Genomic DNA, 19,460 nt, shown 5'->3' with positions numbered 1-19,460 from the left:
AGCTAATCCAATCTAACCCAACCCTTATAGTTCGGATTGGATTGGTCCAGGTTGTCGAATTGTCGGGTTGAATGTACACCTCTAAACATAGGTACATAAATGACAATCGTGACATAGTGGGTAATGAACAACAAATCGATACCATAGATAGTTAATCATAATCATGTTTAAACCTTTACATGATTAATCAAACATCATACTTAGGTAGGCTATTTATTGTTCTTTGTTATCATATAAAAATCATTTTGAACATTTGAGGCACGACTTGAAACAGACATATATGGGCTATGTCAATCTAGACCGTTCATTATCATAGATTAGTTGGTGACTCCCAATCACAGTTGCGAGGGGAGCAACATCGTGTCTACCAACTACAATGATATCTATATGGACCATTGCCTTTAATAAGATATGTTCGTTGTTGAACGATAGTGTGAGATTCCACATCAGTTAGAGAGGAGAATGAAACATTCCTTATAAGGGTGTGGAACCCTCTCCCTAGTAGACACGTTTTAAACCCGTGAGACTGACGACGATATGTAACGAGTTAAAGCGGACAATATCTACTAGCGGTGGGTTTGGGCTGTTACAAATAGTATCAGAGTCAGACACCGAGCGGTGTGCCAGCGAGGACGCTGGTCCCCCAAAGAAAGTGGATTTTGAGATCCCACATCGGTTAGAGAGGTGAACGAAAGATTCCTTATTGTATCCTAGTCGTAAACATGAGTGGAGTTTTAAACATAGTAGTTACTCTAAATGAAAGCCGTCAATCGACACTTCATAGGTATCTCCAAACTTTTAAATGTTTGGTTTTTTTTTTTAGCTCATAGTATCAACACATTATCCATACTCTTCAACTGTTTTGGGCCTGGATGAGCTGTTATTGGGCCTTCCTTAAAAACAAATTATGAACAAAATTTTACGTTTTAACCCCCAAGTTTAGCTATATTTCCATTTTATACCAAAAGCCTAATCGTCAAATAAAATTGGTTCTAAGTTTAAATCGAAACAACATCGAAGAAACTCGATCGAAGCTCGAGAAAATGAATTTATGAAAACATATGGAGGTTGCAATGCTCGAGAAATTTTCTCCGTGCACTAACACGATAAGGATGTAGAAGAAACGAGTTTAAAAGGCAACAACACTGTTTCACAACTATCACTCTCATTTGAGCCGTTGTGACCATCGGTACGAATTGAGACTATAGGCCCATTCTTTTCATGGGTGCTTCAATTCGAAAAGTCACGTCTTGTCAACAAGAAACGAAGGGTAAAAGAGGAATTTATTAAAATTGTAAGGGCATGGTTCAATGTGCAACCACCTCTATTCAAATAGTCGTGCGTACAAATTGCAACTATTCGACCGTTTGTTTCATGGACACCTGTATTCGAAAAGTCGCATCTTGTCTACAAAAATCGAAGGGTAAAAGAAGAATTTATTAAATTTGTAAGGGCAAAATGGAGAAATAAAAAAATTTCCTCGGTTTAATTAATTATAATTCTTATTTAGTGAAATTTCACGTGTCTAATAAGTCTCTAAACTTTTAATTTTACATTTAATAGGTTTTTAAACTTTAAAAACGGTCTAAATTTTTAATTTTACAAATAGGTCCCTAGATTTTAAACATTGTCTAACAGGTCCTTAAAAAGACGATTTTGAGATGAATAAATTTTTTATTTTTCAATTTTGTGTCTAATAAATTTTTTAATTTTGAAATAAAATTGAATACTTCACCAACAGAACACAGAAAATTAAAAATTTTATTTGACATTCTTGAAGTTCAAGCATGTTTGGCTCGAATCAATTTAAGAACTTTTCTAGTAGGGGTGTGGTTCGGGATTTGTAGGAGAGTGCATGGGGTGCTACATAAACTATACACTTTTGTGTGTTATTAACTTATAAACACTACGTTACAAAAATTAAAATTGACCGTGTAATGACCAAAACCCACTGCTAGCAAATATTGTTCTCTTTTGGTTTTCCCTCTCGGGTTTCCCCTCAAGCTTTTTAAAACTCATCTACTGGAGAGAGATTTTTATACCCTTATGAGAAATGTTTCGTTCCCGTCTCCAACCAATGTGAGATCTCACAACCCGGAGTACACAACATAAACTTGTTAAGATCCCGAACAAAATCATGGGTTATTCTTTAGGTCGAACATTTATTTTGTTTCCATATCCGATCTCTTTAATTCACGTTCCAAACTAGCTCAATTTTTGTATTGATTAACCAAAAAAAAAAAAAAAAACATGGAACATGGACAACATAAAAAATGGTAGAACAAACCTTAAAAATAAGATAAGAAATTTGATATTGTCTGCTAACTTTTTCTAATTTCTTTTTGCTTTTTATTATTTATCACTTTATCTTATCTTCATACTTTTCAAATCTAAATCATAATTGTGTCGGCTACATTATTTTTCTTACAAAAATAAAATAAATAAAATATGATATCGAATTAAATATTCTTTTTCAGCCCGTTTATGTGACACTCGAGTAAAAATATTGAGAGATCCTACATCGGTTAGAGAGAGGAATGAAACATTTCTTAAAAGAGTGTGGAAACCTCTTCCTAGCATACGTGTTTCAAAACCGTGAGGCTGACAACGATATATAACAGGCCAACACGGACAATATCTACTAACGGTGGGTTTGGGCTATTTTAAATGGTATCAGAGCCAGTTATCGGACGGTGCGATGCACTGTCGAAGTAGTGCTAGACCCTCTCCATAGTAGACGTGTTTTAAAATTGTGAGGTTAACGATGATATGTAACTGGCCAAAACGGACAATATCTGCTAACGGTGGGCTTGAGCTATTTCAAATAGTATCAGAGCCAATTACCAAACGGTGCGAAGCACTGGTCGAAGTAGGGCTAGACCCTCTTCATAGTAGACGTGTTTTAAAACTGTGAGGCTGACGATAACAGGCCAACACAGACAATATTTACTAGCGGTGGGCTTGAGCTGTTTCAAATGGTAGCAAAGTCAGTCACCAGATGGTGCGAATCATTGGTTGGAGTAGGGCTAAACCCTCTCCATAGTAGATGTGTTTAAAAACTGTGAGGCTGACGACGATACGTAACTAGCCAAAACAGACAATATCTACTAGCGGTGACCTTGTGTTGTTTCATATGATATTAGAGCCAGTCACCGGACGATGCGAAGCACTAATCGAAGTAGGGCTAGACCCTCTCCATAGTAGACGTGTTTTAAAACCATAAGGCTGACAACAATACGTAACGGGCCAAAACGAACAATATCTGCTAGCGATGGGCTTGAGGTGTTTAAAGTTATTATCTATACCAACACGGTACACTTTTCTTTTCGGTAGCTCAATCATAAAAACTCTAAACTTAAGCATGTTTTACTCCGCTCGTGGAAATTTTCTTAGAAAACATGTAAGTGAACAGACATAATCAGTGACGTGACCATATTGCAAGAAATTATCGAGATCATCGATTAAAATAATATCCAAATCATTTTGATTCGATTAAATCTGTTTTTTTATAATAAACATGTGCTAATTTTTTAATGGATTGTATTTATTGCTCAATAATAAACTGAATAATTATATTTATTAATTTGAAATTATATATTTAATAATGGTGTGTGTTGAAGCCACGTGCAAGAAAATAATAATAATAATAAATAAATAAATAAATAAATAAATAAACTCAAAAGGTATTTTGGTTACCGCAGGTGGGGCCCACAAATCTTAGTCCAAAACAAAATAGTATTATTGTCTAATGAGCTGGATTATGATTTGCCACCTGTCATGTGGGTCCCATTTTCTATATTTGTGGCATCAACTCTACGTTCGTTGGAAAGCATTAATTGTCCAATTTCCAAACAAAAAATTATTATATATATTTTTTACGTCTAAAAAAATATTATTAATAATATCTTTAAATTTTTTAAAAATTTCAAAAAATATATTTTAATTAATACTTTATTCCAAAAATATTCTTATATTTATCTTTAATATTTTTAATTTATTATCTTTATAAATAAAAGTTTTTTAAAAAAATTAATCACAATGTACCAATAAAAACTTATTTCTAAATTTTTTAATGGTTTTTTAATTTTTTTTTTTAAATATTTTTAAATAGTAACTTTATTTAAATCAACAATTTTACTTATTCTTGCCTAGCAACGAAAATAAACAGATAGCTGTAAAAGGACGAGGACTATAGAAAGTAATACCGGTGGCAAATCTATTTTCCTCTTCTTAGAAACAAGTCATGTGCTGGTTTATCAAGATTGACAGAATCCACGTTGTATCTTAGTTGTTGACTGAAGTGCGAGGTTGGTGCCCTCGTGTTCTGGATATTAGGTTATCTTTGGAGACTATTAGAGAGTCGTCAACTAATCTCGAGTAGTGAACTGTTTAAACTGGTTCATCTTCGGGATTACGTTCTATGTGTTTAGTAGAATTCTCGTGTGATAGTCGTCAACTAATCTCGAGGAGTGAATTGTTTTACTATAATTTTTATTTTTAATCAAAATTAATTAAATAATAATAATAAAGCAAATTGAAGAGTTGGAAATAATAGTAATAATAATTTTGTTTTTATATTTTTATTTTTATTTTATTTTACACGTTCAAACAGACCAAACCACTGGAGAGGTGGGACCCAACCAGATTTAAGAGTGAAAACGACATGACGGTAACGGAGCCGTACAAGTTTGACACGACACGTCGTGCCCAGACAAAACTAAATGGCCAACACCCATGGCGTTTGTTTTGAATACTAAAATTATTAGGGTTTGTTCATAAAATGAGTTTTACCTTTGATAGATAGGGTTAAATTATAAAAAAATTATAATATTATTTAGTAGTACGACGGGTCGTGTTGGATTGAACTTTTTTTAACCAATCCAAAATTTTGGGTTAATCGGGTTGGTGACCCGAACAATTCGAGTAAAGTTTACCATCCAGTCCAACCATCTATATTTGAGTTCGGTTCGGTTGTCTGGTCGAGTTATCCATAATACATGTTATGTTAATAATTAAAATCTGATAAGATTCAAATATCAAACATTTACTGGTCACAACCTCGATTACAAATGTTAAATATTCTCAATCTTTTTAAAATTAGGCAGGATTGAGTTGGGCTGTAACCCTATTTTCGAGTTGGTTGAGTTGACCTGACCAAAAAAATGTCAACCCGCAAACTGAACAAGGTTACAACCGAAATTTTGAAAACCGAAATTTTTTAGCTCAGTTAAATTTTTGGAAAACCGAAATTTTGGATCGTTAATGTTTTTTTGGTCCATTAACTCAACTAACTCGAAAATAAGGTTACAACCCAACCCTACTTTTAAGGTTATAGAATATTTGACGTTTGTAATTAATATTAACGACGTACAGTGATTTGTGAATATTTGAAATTTGAGATTTTTTTAAAAATAATTAAAAAAACATCCCGACACCCGACAAATCTAAAAATTGAGGATTAAAGCTGGATTGTAAACTCTATTCAGAATGTTAAGAAGAAAAAATTGATATTTTTTAATATTAAACTTAATTTTAAAAAAAAAGTGATAATTTTTTATTTGATGGAATTATTTTAAAAATCAAAATTTGATTAATGACGTAGAGAAATGATGAAGGAGAAATTTGTAATTATCCATTTTATCAATAATACATGCCACGTGGATTTCTTTATTTATCCTTGTTAAAATATAAAGTAGAAAGAGAAGGAATAATGTAGAAAAAGACAATGGAGGGTAAAATTCCTAAATTTAGAAATATTCAACTTATTAATACTTTGGGTAAAAATTAAATATTAACACAATTTTGGAAAATAAACTAACTTTTCACTAATATTTCCTTAGAGAATGTTTTTATTTCATCCCTTATTTGAAAAAAAAAAAAAAAAAATTAAATTAATATTTTACTCCAAATTAATTTATATAAATATTCAACTTATTGATACCATGTTAGATGAACACGACTCTCCATAATGATATGATATTGTCTACTTTGAGCATAAACTCTAATAACTTTGCTTTGGGCTTCCCCGAAGGCCTCACACCAACACAGATAGTATTCTTTGATTATAAATCCATGATTATTTTCTAAATTAGCAGAGGTGGGACTTTCATCCAACAATAATATCCAATCTGTCAAATAATTTCTTAAATTTAAATAATATTGAATTCAAAAACATTAAAAAATTTAACTTAATAGTTTTTATTTTAATATTTAAACTTTTCACTATTTTATATTTTGAGACTAAAAAAAAGAAAAAAAAAAGTTTAGAATTATTAAATAATAATAATAATAATAATAATAATAATAATAAATTGCAGTTAGGTCCCTAATAAAGTATTAATTACATATAGCCGCTTCCCTTCTCTCCTCCCCTATCCCCATCATCACCTTCTTCGTCTCTCTCTCCCTCTGTACAGTACACGTTCACTTCTCTCTCCTCCTTTCTCTCTCTTCTTTTTCTGCAACTGTTTCGCTAATGGACCTTCTCCACCGCCCACACGGTCACCGCCGGCCTCTGTAACTGAAACTCCGCCCTCAAACTTCCATAATTTTGAACTCAACGCCGGCCGGATTGAATGGCCGTCGAATACGAATGCTGCACCCCCAATTTCTTCATCCATATACTCATCATCGCCCTCTTGGTCATCTTTGCCGGCTTAATGTCTGGCCTCACCCTCGGCCTCATGTCCATGAGCCTCGTCGATCTCGAAGTACTTGCTAGGTCCGGTACTCCTAAGGATCGCAAGCACGCTGGTAACTTCCTTTTTCTTTTACTCTTTGATTGTTCTTTGCTCTGCTTTGATTGTTGTTCGATTCTTTTCTCCATTTATTGTGTGGGGCTGATTGCTGTACCTTTTTCAATTTGCTTTTGTTTACCTCTTTTTCTTGGGACTACTTTAGAGTTACTAATTCTTATGTTGATCTTGTTATTCCCCTTTCCCCTCTTTTTAATTGAGTACGTTGTGTTGTTTAACTTGAATCCATTTGAGATTTCCCCTGTTTTACTTAGTCGACCTTCGGATTCTTCGCCGATGGAATCATTTGAATCTGTTTTGGGTTATTGTAACGGCCCAAGTTTACCGCTAGCAGATATTGTCATCTTTGGACTTTTTCTGTCCGGCTTCCCTTCAAGGGTGTTTCGAACCGATGTGGAAGACACTCGTTTCCTTCTCCAATGGATGTGTGACCCTAAATCCACCCCTTCCAGGTCCAGGGTTTGCACATCGCCCAGTGTCGAGTTCTGATACCATTTGTACTTGCCCAAGCCCACCGCTAGCCAATATTGTCCTCTTTGGGTTTCCCCCCTCTCGGGCTTCTCCTCAAAATTTTTAAAACGCGAATGCTAGGGAGAGTTTCGATTTTCAAGTGCTAGCTTGAAGCAGCGGAGAGTTGCCATGAGGAACCTGATAGTTTTATTGTTCTGTTCTGTGTCTTCACTTCTATCTCCATTACTGGCTTGGGTCAAAGAAAGGGTTAGTATGACATCTTTTCAATGTGCTTTCTATAAGTTCCCTGTCCTATTGGTATAAATCGACAAAATGTAACAGTGTCAAACTGTAGCTGGTAAGTTACGTACTGGTTTGGGATGTTCATGACTTTTTAAGATCTTAGACCCTAACGTGCAAGGGACTTTCTTCTTTTTGTTTCAGAAAGTCTTTGTATTGTTCTATCTGGCTAAAGTTATTGGTATATTAAGTTTTGTTTTGTTCTTTCCCTTGACAATAATACTTTACAAATGAGGGTAATGGTGGGGGGATTCGAACCTCCGATCTTTAAGGAACGGTACTAAATGAGGGAACAATTAAAATTTTCTTTGACATTTGAGACGTGAATTAATTTATCACTAAAATGACCAATCCTCCAAGTTACTGTAGGATTGTGTTACCATAAAAAGGACATTGACATTTAAGTGTGTGAACTTATGATAAGAGATCTCAGCCTATGATCTTTAGAAATGGTTTGTTTCTTCAACTTATATTGACCAAATCTTATTTGAGCAATATAGTTGTCGTTGACGAGCTTCAAAAGTCTATACAAAAACAATGCTGGTTGCCCATTCAAGAGATGTTAGTTGGAGAGGGGAACGAAGCATTCCTTATAAGGGTGTGGAAACCTCTCCCTAACATACGTGTTTTAAAATCGTGAGGCTGATGGTGATACGTAACGGGCTAAAGCGGACGATATCTGCTAGCGGTGGGCTTGGGCTGTTACAATATAAAGCATCAGTTACCATTCTAAATGTTGATGGTTCAGAGAAACGTGACTTTTACTTTTCTGTACTTCTGAATTCTGATGACCCTCTTATCTCTTTGTAATGCTTTTGTCTTTAAACTTCAATGTGAGTCTGTGGTATTGTGATTAAAACATCTCCTTACTAATTCAATTGGTTTTGTACAGCAAAGATATTGCCAGTAGTAAAAAACCAGCATTTATTGCTCTGCACCTTACTGATATGCAATGCGGCAGCCATGGAGGTACATTTTATTGAGATTTAGTGGATAAGTATGAAGATGATTGACCAGAAACAGTAAATTCAGGGAAAAAATTGTTCAATATTTGATATAATTGTTCGTGCAGGCACTTCCTATATTCCTTGACAGTCTGGTTACAGCTTGGGGTGCTATCCTAATCTCGGTGACCTTGATTCTTCTATTTGGCGAGGTTAGAGCAATTATCTGGGAAATGGTTTTTTCTTTTCCAAGTTCCGATTTGTTCATCTTTTATATCGATAATTATTTGTAAGCTCACTCAAGGATTGGCCTGTGATTATGGATTTCAACGGTGTCGTTGATTCGTACTGTAGACAATTAACCAGAGGTCACATGTTTCAGCTGGTACCAAATTTAAGGGGTAAATTTTATGATTAGCAATCTATTTACTTGATGTACAGATTATACCACAATCCGTTTGCTCTCGGTATGGTTTGGCGATTGGATCAACGGTTGCTCCTTTTGTCCGTGTTCTTGTCTGGATTTGCTTCCCTGTTGCATATCCAATCAGTAAGGTAGACATTTGAGGGCTTGGGTTACATAAATTTACTACATTATTGTTCAAAATGGTTCCTTAGTTATGTTAAATGTGATTTCCAGCTACTAGACGTTCTACTGGGTCATGGGCGTGTGGCTCTTTTCCGAAGAGCTGAGCTGAAAACACTCGTCGATTTGCACGGTAATGAGGTATATACAAGGGTTTAACGCCTATCTAAATATGTTTTTTGTTTAATTGTTTCTTTTGAAGCTTGTGTGTACTTCTTTGCTTCTCTTTTCTGCTCTAATGTCTGAGGTTACCTGTAATAGGCTGGAAAGGGTGGAGAATTGACACACGATGAAACCACTATTATTGCTGGAGCACTTGAACTGAGTGAGAAGACAGCTAGTGATGCCATGACTCCTATATCTGAAACTTTTGCTATTGATATTAATGCAAAGCTCGATAGGTAATATGCATGTTGAAAATAAGACAACAAATAACTCATCTTCCTAATAATAGGGTACTTCTAATTTGTAGTTTCTGAAGTACTTGTTATATTGCGCAGGACTTTGATGAATCAAATTCTGGAGAAAGGGCATAGCAGGGTGCCAGTCTATTATGAAGAAGAAACCAACATTATTGGTCTTATCCTGGTAAACTTGTTAATCATCTCACCATCAAATTATGATCTCAATATATCCCATGACCTTAATTCTAGTACTTATGAAAATACCCAAGCCCACCGCTAGTAGATATTGTCTTTTTTAGGCTTCTCCTCAAGGTTTTTAAAACGCTTATGCTAGGAGAGGTTTTCACACCCTTATAAATAATACTTCGTTCTACTCCCCAACCGATGTGAGATCTCACAATCCATCCCCATTTGGGGTCCAGCATCCTCGTTCTACTCCCCAACCGATGTGAGATCTCACAATCCATCCCCATTTGGGGCCCAGCATCCTCGCTGGCATTCGTTCCCTTCTCCAATCGATATGGGACCCCCCAATCAACCCCCTTCGAGGCTCAACGTCCTTGTTGGGACAATGCCTCTTGTCCACTCCCTTCGGGGCTCAACCTCCTTGCTGCACATCGCTCGGTGTCTGGCTTTGATACCATTTGTCCTCTTTGGACTTTCCCTCAAGATTTTTAAAACGCGTCTGCTAGGGAGAGGTTTACACGCCCAAGAATGATTTGTTCTCCTTCCTAACTAAGGTGGGATCTCACAACTTATGAGTAATTAGTATCCGATTCAAGGATCAAAAGTGAAAATTCTGGAATAATATTTTGTTTTTATGTTCGGTCAAAATACATCAGTAGAACAGTATAATTTACTTTCGTATATACAGTGACAACTTCAAGCTTTTGTCGAACAAATTTGTGATTGGTTTCGGCCTCTGCAAAACTTATGTAGATTTTATGAATATCCATTTTACCTATTCACTTTGATGCTAAGCTGGAGGCTTTACTCCCATTTTTATCTACCAACAAGCACACTCTTTGGCAAATTTCAATTAACATCCCAACCATATCTGTATTCTTTAGCCTCCACCTTTTCCCTAATGCAGCTATCCTCCCTAGCAAAAGGTCATTTTCCCTTTCTTTTAATACTTTTGTTTTCATGTATTAGGTTAAAAATTTGCTTACAATCCACCCAGACGATGAAGTTCCAGTAAAGAGTGTGACCATTCGAAGGATTCCTCGGTAAGTCGGTGGCAGAAAAAACATTCTTGTTTCAGATTCAACCATTCAAATTCTAGTGTCACTCTGATCTTAGATAATTCTGTTACAGGGTTCCTGAAACTATGCCATTATATGACATTTTGAATGAGTTCCAGAAAGGTCATAGCCACATGGCCATTGTTGTTAAACAGTGCAACAAAATGAACGGAAAAGCCAATGACAAACCAGGCGACGGTACGTGCCTCTGTGTTCGTTATTCACGGATTAGGCTGTTCGGGTTTCAGAATCTGGTTTTGATGGTATTATATTAATTGAAATGCTATCTCAAATAGATTCCCAGAGAGATGTTAAAATTGATGTGGATGGTGAAAAGCCCCCACAAGAAAAAACTTTGAAGAACAAGAGACCACTTCAGAAGTGGAAAAGCTTTCCCACCACAAATAATTCATTCAGGAGTGGCTCTAGAAGCAAGAAATGGACAAAGGATATGTACTCTGATATCCTGCAGATAGATGGAAGCCCTCTTCCTAAGCTCGCCGAGGAAGAAGAAGCTGTCGGTGTCATAACGATGGAAGATGTCATTGAAGAACTTTTGCAGGTACTAACTGCTCATTCTACACAATATAGTTGTTAGTTTTCGACACGGGACGGTTTTTTCATGTTGACATTTATTTTCACAGGAGGAGATCTTTGACGAGACTGATCATCATTATGAGGACTCCTGATAGTGGTTAATTGAGGAATAGTTCGTTATTTTATGCACACATAGGTAATGACGAAAATATTTGTTAAATTTGTTGATGTTCTTAATAGATTTCGGAACCCATAAAACTCGAATCGAAGCTTTTGAGGGTTAAGAAGTAGAGAAGTTTGTGTTGCAGTAGTACCACCAGAGAATGAGTTTGTTAGATGCTTAAGAGCTGAAAGATAGTCTCAAAGTAGGAAGAAGGGGAAACACAAATTTTCAGATTGTATAGCCAACTTTGAAGGATTTTTGTTGGATGTGCTACTCAACTATGGTTAAGTTCCCATTTGTGCTCGGTTTAACTTCGTTCTAATCTAGCACCTTTACTTAATACAAGTTTTGTCATAGTAGCATTTGGTTAAATATCTTCAAAGGAGAATGTTACCCTGATCGAAACTCAACAGGTAAAAGACGTATTCTCTCGGTTAATAGGTTCGAATCTACTTCCTTTCACTCTTTGTTGTAGCAAAAATTGTTTTGGGAGAGTTAACCAAATCATTGAGAAGTTAAAATCTTTTTATATCATGGGACAAAATTCAAATAGGGATTAGTATGGTAAATTCGTAACTTATAATCGACGTTAAGACGTTGTGCATAGCATCTCAACACTACCACAAGACATTGACATGATTCTGATGTTATTCCATAGGGTTTCTTAGTAGTGTGTGAAATTGTTGTGACGAGGGACATATTTTTGGCCTGTTTTGAGTGTTACTTTCTGTGTGTAAACCAAGCAACCATTATTGTCGTGCGCTTACAAGTAGCCATAGTTGTGATTTCTTGAAGGTGATTTGGAGTGTGAAATGAGGATATTTGTAATCTCCACGTTATAATAGAACTTGCAGTTGCAGAAGACAGGACATTTGAAACAAGAAAACAGTTTTTAATTGGGGCATTCGATTATAATAGAACCTACAGTTGTAGTAGACGAGACATTAGAAACAAAAACACACTGGCTTCTAACTGGGACATTCGATTATAATAGAACCTATAGTTGCAAAAGATGGGACGTTCAAGACAAAAAAAACACATTGCCCTCTACCCGGGACGTTCGATTATAGAACCTATAGTTGTAGGAGACAGGACATTCGATTAGAATAGAGCCTACAACAATTGCAGAAGACAAGACATTTAAAACAAAAACACACTGGCTTCTAACCAGAACATTCGATTATAATAACCTACAATTGCAGAAGACGGAACTCGAAACAAAAACACACCGGCTTCTAATCGGGACATTCAATTATGATAGAACCTATAGTGGCAGAAGACGGGACATTCGAAACAAGAACACACGGGCTTCTAACTTTATTTCCCTCAAATATGTACCATAGCAGTAGGGGTAACAGCATGTTAAAGAATTCTCTAAACAAAAACTAAGTTTGAAGGAAATTTTGTTCCCAAACAGAGACAGAACGAGAGAAGAGTGGACAAAAAAAAAATCATATAGTTTTAAGTTTTAAGGGATAAATTCTACATTTCATTTCATTTTCCTATCAGTAGCGTTTCCCCATTCAATTCTTTGTGCTTTGGGAAACATACTACTAAGTACCATAATCGTATGTTGAGTTACCTTTTCCTTTGCTTTCACTGCATAGGAGGGGCTCTGTAGTATGCAGGCATTGTTGCAGGAAAGAACATTTGTCTCACTCCTTCAGCCTTGATTATGGGAAAAATTATGCCTGCTGCTCCCTGTGGTGTTGAAAGTCGAGATATAATCGACAAACGAGTTAGAAAATGCTCATGGAGAATGTAAGTTGATATGCAGATCACGAGAAATGTGTACCGTAATCAACCGAACTCCGATCCATATACGCTTAGGCGAAGGGAATGGGATTAGCAACCGAGTGACACCGTATATGGCCACGGCAAAGAAGTGACAGAACAGGCTTAATGGGCGCGGGTTGAGACCAGAGAGAAGAGACACTGGTCCAGAGGAAAATACACCTCCTAGACTCAAATAGTCGAAACAAGCTTCGCGCATTTCCTTCCTGGCTGGGTCGGGCGATGCACAAAAGACCTGGTATAAGGCACCTGCCAAGGTGTTTATTGTAGATGCCACTGGCTGGAAAGGATGAATAAGAGGCATCATTAGTGTAAGAAAGCTCGAGTGTATATTGAGGTAACTCTATTAGAATGTCGACGATACCTTTCGCAATGTGTAGAAGGATTCGAGATAGTTGCACAAGGCATCGGCATCGTTCAAATTTGAAAGGGGTCGAAGAAGGTCTCGTAGCACAACGATATCGGCGAGAGCAACGGTCATACCTCCACCGGTTAAAGGATGTCGCATGTTGAATGCATCACCCAAGAGAAGTGCTCCTGGTGTGGGATGTGGGGCTGCTGGCATGCTTCTGTTTGTTGTGCTTTTTATGTTTCCCTTATCAACTGAAGCTATGAAGGCGGTCTGCAACTCGGGCGGTAGCTGGAATACAAAGTTCTTGTAATCAACAAGCAAGCCAAAAGAGCAATTCTTGCAATTCTAGGTGCTAAAAAGAAAAACAAAATCTGGGCGTAACCGCCCAAGCCCGCCGCTCGATTGCCCTCTTTGAGTTTTCCCTCAAAGTTTTTAAAACGCGTCTTCTAGGGAGAGGTTTGCACACCCTTATAAACAATGTTTCGTTCTCCTTCCCAACTAAACTGATGTGGGATCTTACAATCCACCCCTTTCAGGGCCCAGCGTCCTCGCTGGCACTCGTTCCCTTCTCCAATCGATGTGGGACCCTCCAATCCACCTCCCTTAAGGACCCAGTGTCCTTGCTGGCACACCGCCTCGTGTCTACCCCCTTTAGGGCTCAGCCTCTCCTCGCTGACACATCGCCCGGCGTCTGGCTCTGATACCATTTGTATCAACCCAAGCCCACCGCTAGCAAATATTGTCCTCTTTGGGCTTTTCCTTTCGGGCTTCCTCTCAAGGTTTCTAAAACGCATCTTCTAGGGAGAGGGTTGCACACCCTTATAAAGAATGCTTCGTTCTCCTCCCCAACTGATGTGGGATCTCACAATCCACCCCCTTCAGAGCCCAAAGTCCTCGCTAGCACTCTTTCCCTTCTCCGATCGATGTGAGACCCCTCAATCCACCCCCCTTCAGGGCCCAGCGTCCTTACTAGCACACCGCCTCGTGTCCACCCCCTTTTGGGCTTAGCCTCCTTGCTAACACATCGCCTGATGTCTGACTATGATACCATTTGTAATAGCCCAAGCCCACCGCTAGCAAATATTGCCCTCTTTAGGCTTTCCCTTGAGGTTTCTAAAACGCGTCTTCTTGGGAGAGGTTTGCACATTCTTATAAAGAATGTTTCGTTCTCCTCCCCAACCGATGCGGGATCTCACAAAATCAAATAGAACTAGGTTGAGAAACTAGCAAGAGAAATCAATGTGTAAAGGTACCTGAGGAGCCACAACGGTTTTCAAGTAGTGTGCCATGTCGCCGTTAGCCACAGAAGGCACTTTTTGGCCGGGAATATCGACTAAGCAGCGTATCTCCGTGCTGCTAATCCGGTATAACAAGATAGGCGATGGGTCAGCAAGCACAACATGTCCATGATTTTCAAGGGGCAGCTTACAGTTCTCCAGGACCAAACCAACAAAGCATGAGGGAATATCAATCTACAGAAAGGGTCATAACAATGTTTTCAGTGAACATCAACAACAATGGGGAACTTGTTTACTTCACCGATACATTCCAAACTAATTACCTGAGGTTTGCAGAGGTTGCGACGCAAATTCGAAAAGCCGCCATCACAAACAATGGTGAGGGGAGCATAAGATGTCAACTCTTGTCCATTCTTGGTTTTATATTGCACACCTTTCACAGTCCCATCTTCTTCAACTATGGAAGTTACAGTCCCTTGTTCCAGTTTTACACTGAGACAATATCAAAATAAAAACAGATTGATGAACCAAACTGTGCATATATTATAGGTGGCAAAATGAAAACAATGAGCAAAATTGATAAGAATAATAGTGTTCCAAATGTTTCAACTGGACCTATTACACGATCCAAAGCTAAGAAGATTCACCAAGCATTCATTCTTCATCTATAAAATTAGATAGACTCGGTTCAACCATTATTTCATGTGTTACAAGCTGATTCGATTGAGGAAGGATCATTTGAAGCTTCGAAAATAAATATTTGCACGGTTGAACTAGCGGATGAAATTGCTATAAATTGCACTTGATTGATAAGTTGTTAGAAAACTTAATTTATTATTTTTAATTTCATAATTTCTTGTAGTGGGCTAAAAGGTGGAAAGTCACTAAAGTGACTTCGTGGAGATTTAGAGGGAGTGAGAGTAAATTATGTCCACTAACTTCCTTATCGGCATTTGAAAAGTTGAAAGTTTCTTTTGTGGAGAGACTATAAATAACCACAAATTATTGATGAATGAAATTTAGCTCTCAAATGGAGACTCTCTCTAGAAATTTGAGCATCATCTTTACCACATTTCCAAGTGTTAAGCAATCGTTTGTGAGATTGCATCTGAGTCATTCAATTAAGCTTGGCTCATATGCAATCTATCACAAGAATTGTTTGAAACTTAGAACAAGATTTTCGATTTTTCGATTGTGGGGTGACTCAATTTAGAACCAAGTTCTAAATCTTGCTTCTAGATCGATCGAGGTAATCTAATTCTAGCCTTATCTCTTGGAGGATCCGAATTTTGTATAAGGAAATGTTAATTTCTTCGATTCAAGGGTTCTTGCTTCAACAAAAGCTTGATCAATCCTTTCTTAAGAGCCCGGCAGTTCAAAAGATCAACAACCAAAAACAGAACAAAAGATCAAGAACCAAAAACAGAACAGATTTATGAACCAAACTATGTCAGAAACCAGAATCTTAACACCCTGGAAACAAGATATGGGGCTATATAGCAAGAAGAACGTTAAAGAAAAGGGGTGATTGAGTAGGTTACTTGGAAAGAGCAGCAGCCTTTTGCCTCAACCTCTGAATGAATCGGCCATTGTGAAAGCTTCTCCCAGAAATATTGGAATCAAATTTGTCCAAAGGATAAGCCAATCTGGTGTGGTTTCCGTCTTTGAAGAGCGCATAACCAAACACCTGCTGAGCATCGATCCCCTTCAGACTGTCTGTGGCCACACACACACAGTACAACTAATTATAAGAACGAGAAAATGAGAAATGTGCTTAAATCGGGAAATTAGGGTTACCTTCAAGCCCTAACTCGATGAGCTTCAAATAGCCGCCGGGTTGAAGCAATTCTCCGACGATTCTCTCCGGCTCCGACAAGTCTCTTTCAATTACATGCACTTTTCGTCCATCCTGCAACGAACCGATGCCATCTGAATTAGTATGATCCTCCCCTTTTCTTAAATTTATTTTTATCAATTCATTAACAACCCTAACCCTATGTGAGTAAGATTAAAAATGCTTCAGCTCTTCACTACCCCTAAACTATGCAACTTTAAAGAGTTAGCTGACACATAGTCTAAGTAATATTAAAAGTACCTCGAGGCATGGTGTTAACTCTCCACTACTCCTAGGTTGTGTGACCTAAGCGAACTAGCCTATGGAAGTCTATCCAAGTAATATTAAAAATGCCTCAAAATTTACGACATAGGAGGCATAGTGTCAACTCTCCACTACCTCTAGACTGTGTGGCCTAAGCGAGCTAGCTTGTGGTACATGTGTGTCATCGAAGGCGAGCATTCCAAGACGAATGTTTCGGGCGACTTTCTTTGAAATGGGTTTTTCCAAGACAATACCGAGATGACATGGGTGTGCAAGTATTGCGCCACAGCTCATATGTAGGAGATTGAATTAGATCCAAGCTCAAATCTTATCATTAAATAATACGGAACAAAATATATAAAAAAAAAATATATCAATTACTACGGAATTATGTTAAGTTTAGCACACAAGTCTTCGAATGTGTGCATGTGTGTATCTATGTATATATATAGGTGTTTATGTATATATATATATACTCATGTGGTAATTTATTTTATAAGTGTTTAGTCGTCAACGCAAATTAATAAATAATCATATTCAAAATTACTGATTCATTTTATTAAACTAAAAAAAATATTATTATTATTTCTTAAACCAAACTAAATTGTTTGAATGAGGAATTAAACTATATAATTTAGAAAACATACAAAAATAGATAAATAATAAATAATAATCAAACCTACCAACCCCCTCCCTTCCAATCACCAACACAACTTCTAATTATTTTAATAAATTAAAGAAAAAGTCAATTTCTAAATTCATTAAATAATTAATTAATTTAATTAAACTTGCCAATTACTCCATATATAATAACCCATACATAAATATGATAATAATTAATATACTAAAAAAATACAGCTAAATATATATTATTTTTCAAATTTTATTTATTTAAAAAAGACACACCGCTTCCCACTTTCCTGTCTGAATATCCAAAATATATACGCAATAAATAATAATATTATACCAATAAAACATAATATTGAATAATTTATTTTATTAATGAAAGATTTTTATTTTTTAATTGATGTGATGTTTCATTATTTTAAATATTATAAATACCAGAAATTGGTTGTTAGCTGGCTAGTAGTGGAACTTATTAATTATTATTATTATTATTATTATTTGTAAAATAATAATTATTTGTTTTTAGTTAAAATTCTCAATACATTCTTCCAAAAATTAAAAATAAAAAAGAATTTCATTAGATTCAACGGATCATAATTTCGTCCTTTAAATTTTATTAAATTAAATTTTCTTTTAATTTTTTAAGTTGAAAATCATAAATTCTGATATTATCTAATTAAAAAAATATAAAAATTGTGGAAACCTTATAAGTAAAGTATTTTGTTTTATTCTTAAATCCAAAGTAAAATATTTTACAATTAAAAAAATTAAATAAAAAACTTAATATTATATATATATATATATATATATATATATATAAATTCGAGAATAAAATTTAATTGTTATCCAAATTTTCATTCATCTATATTATATATCTAATATTAATCAACGAATTTTATTATTTTTTTTAAAAGATAAACGGTTTATTTATTAATTTAAATATTTTTTATGTATTTTTTATATTATAGTCTTTCGAAAAAATTGAACTAACATTCATCGATATGTCAAATATTTCCGTTTAAATTATTTGATTAAACCAATATTATTTTTTGTTTTATTTAAATTTTTAAAAAATAAAATATATATATTTAAAATTGAGAAAATACAAAATCATGATTAAAAAAAAAAAAAAAAAAAAAAAAAACTACTTCCAAAATCAAGACAAAAACAAAAGCCTGGAAAATATAAATTTAATTCAAAAGAAAAAGAAAAAGCCAGCACAGCATAAGAGTCTAAAATAAACAGCTAAATTCAGATTCAATTAAAATTAAAAAAATCCACAAAAACAAATTATTCGAAATTCAAAATCTCCGAAGGGGGAAAAATTAGAGAGAGATTCAGATGAACTGACCTTGGCGAGAGTATAAGCAAGGGCGGCGCCGGCAACTCCAGCGCCGACGACGATAACGTCAAAATCATCGGAGGATTCGGCGCGACGGACGTCATTTCCCGACGGAATCTTTGAATCGATTACGGCGGTGGTGTTGTTGTCGCCGCCGTGTTTGATTCCGTCTCTGAAAGAGAAGAAGAAAAAGAGAGGAAGGATGGAGGCCAATAGAAGGCCGAGAAGAGCCGCGGATAGGAACTCCATTGTTGCAGAGAAGGAGAGAGAAACGAAGGAAAGAAGAGAGAGAAAGGGCGGAAGAGAACGAACATGTGAGAGAGAAAAAGGGGATTTAGGGATTTATAGAGGAAAGGCCTTTGCCTTTGGCAACATTTTTGTGATCCCTTGCGTGAAATATACAAATTATTATTATTATTATTATTTTTATTTTTTATTTTTTTTTAGTTTTAATTATTTGATTAATTTAAAATTGTAATTATTTGACGAGACTCGAACCATACTTCGGTCATGATTTCTCGAGAAAAATATTAAAAACAAAGTAAATGGTTTCGGGTCTTCTGATTGAGACTCGTGACTTTATTTTTTAACTCGTTATAGTTAAATTCACTTTAAGTTTTGTTTGG

The 19,460-nt window shown here is 35.9% G+C and overlaps 2 protein-coding genes across 3 annotated transcripts; one reads left to right on the top strand and one right to left on the bottom strand.

Moving 5' to 3' along the window:
• The first annotated feature begins 6,364 nt into the window (after positions 1-6,364).
• Positions 6,365-11,694, top strand: LOC111811376 (DUF21 domain-containing protein At2g14520). Its single transcript, XM_023698187.2, has 11 exons — positions 6,365-6,753; positions 8,398-8,474; positions 8,578-8,661; positions 8,891-9,004; positions 9,090-9,176; positions 9,297-9,436; positions 9,536-9,623; positions 10,595-10,668; positions 10,757-10,881; positions 10,980-11,245; positions 11,328-11,694. The coding sequence occupies exons 1-11, from the start codon at positions 6,576-6,578 to the stop codon at positions 11,370-11,372; spliced, it is 1,278 nt and encodes a 425-aa protein (XP_023553955.2). The 5' UTR covers positions 6,365-6,575; the 3' UTR covers positions 11,373-11,694.
• Positions 11,695-12,670: 976 nt separating this feature from the next.
• On the bottom strand, positions 12,671-19,188 carry LOC111811375 (squalene monooxygenase SE2). 2 transcript variants are annotated; one of them, XM_023698185.2, is made up of 8 exons: positions 18,844-19,188; positions 16,565-16,676; positions 16,309-16,483; positions 15,091-15,259; positions 14,783-15,001; positions 13,542-13,817; positions 13,179-13,457; positions 12,671-13,084 (listed from the first exon to the last, which is right to left on the bottom strand). In XM_023698185.2, exons 1-8 carry the CDS (start codon positions 19,081-19,083, stop codon positions 12,980-12,982), a joined length of 1,575 nt encoding a protein of 524 aa, XP_023553953.2. In that variant the 5' UTR covers positions 19,084-19,188; the 3' UTR covers positions 12,671-12,979. The 2 variants fall into 2 exon arrangements, with proteins under 2 accessions (XP_023553953.2, XP_023553954.2); XM_023698186.2 differs by lacking the exon at positions 18,844-19,188 and adding an exon at positions 17,001-17,271.
• Between the last annotated feature and the right edge of the window lie 272 nt (positions 19,189-19,460).

The sequence above is a fragment of the Cucurbita pepo genome, chromosome 15, assembly GCF_057944985.1.
Source record: "Cucurbita pepo subsp. pepo isolate OVF chromosome 15, ASM5794498v1, whole genome shotgun sequence".
Lineage (NCBI taxonomy): Eukaryota > Viridiplantae > Streptophyta > Magnoliopsida > Cucurbitales > Cucurbitaceae > Cucurbita > Cucurbita pepo.
Note: the sequence above shows the minus strand (reverse complement) of the source record. Positions and strands in the feature narration are given on the sequence as shown.

Excerpts from the sequence above, each read along its gene's own strand:
- LOC111811376 (XM_023698187.2), top strand. The coding sequence starts at position 6,576 with ATGGCCGTCGAATACGAATGCTGCACCCCCAATTTCTTCATCCATATA. Across the intron at positions 10,882-10,979 it reads CAATGACAAACCAGGCGACG|ATTCCCAGAGAGATGTTAAA; the intron begins GTACGTGCCTCT and ends TATCTCAAATAG. Across the intron at positions 11,246-11,327 it reads TCATTGAAGAACTTTTGCAG|GAGGAGATCTTTGACGAGAC; the intron begins GTACTAACTGCT and ends TTATTTTCACAG.
- LOC111811375 (XM_023698185.2), bottom strand. The coding sequence starts at position 19,083 with ATGGAGTTCCTATCCGCGGCTCTTCTCGGCCTTCTATTGGCCTCCATC. Across the intron at positions 16,677-18,843 it reads TTGCTTATACTCTCGCCAAG|GATGGACGAAAAGTGCATGT; the intron begins GTCAGTTCATCT and ends GGTTCGTTGCAG. Across the intron at positions 15,002-15,090 it reads GCAACCTCTGCAAACCTCAG|ATTGATATTCCCTCATGCTT; the intron begins GTAATTAGTTTG and ends CCCTTTCTGTAG.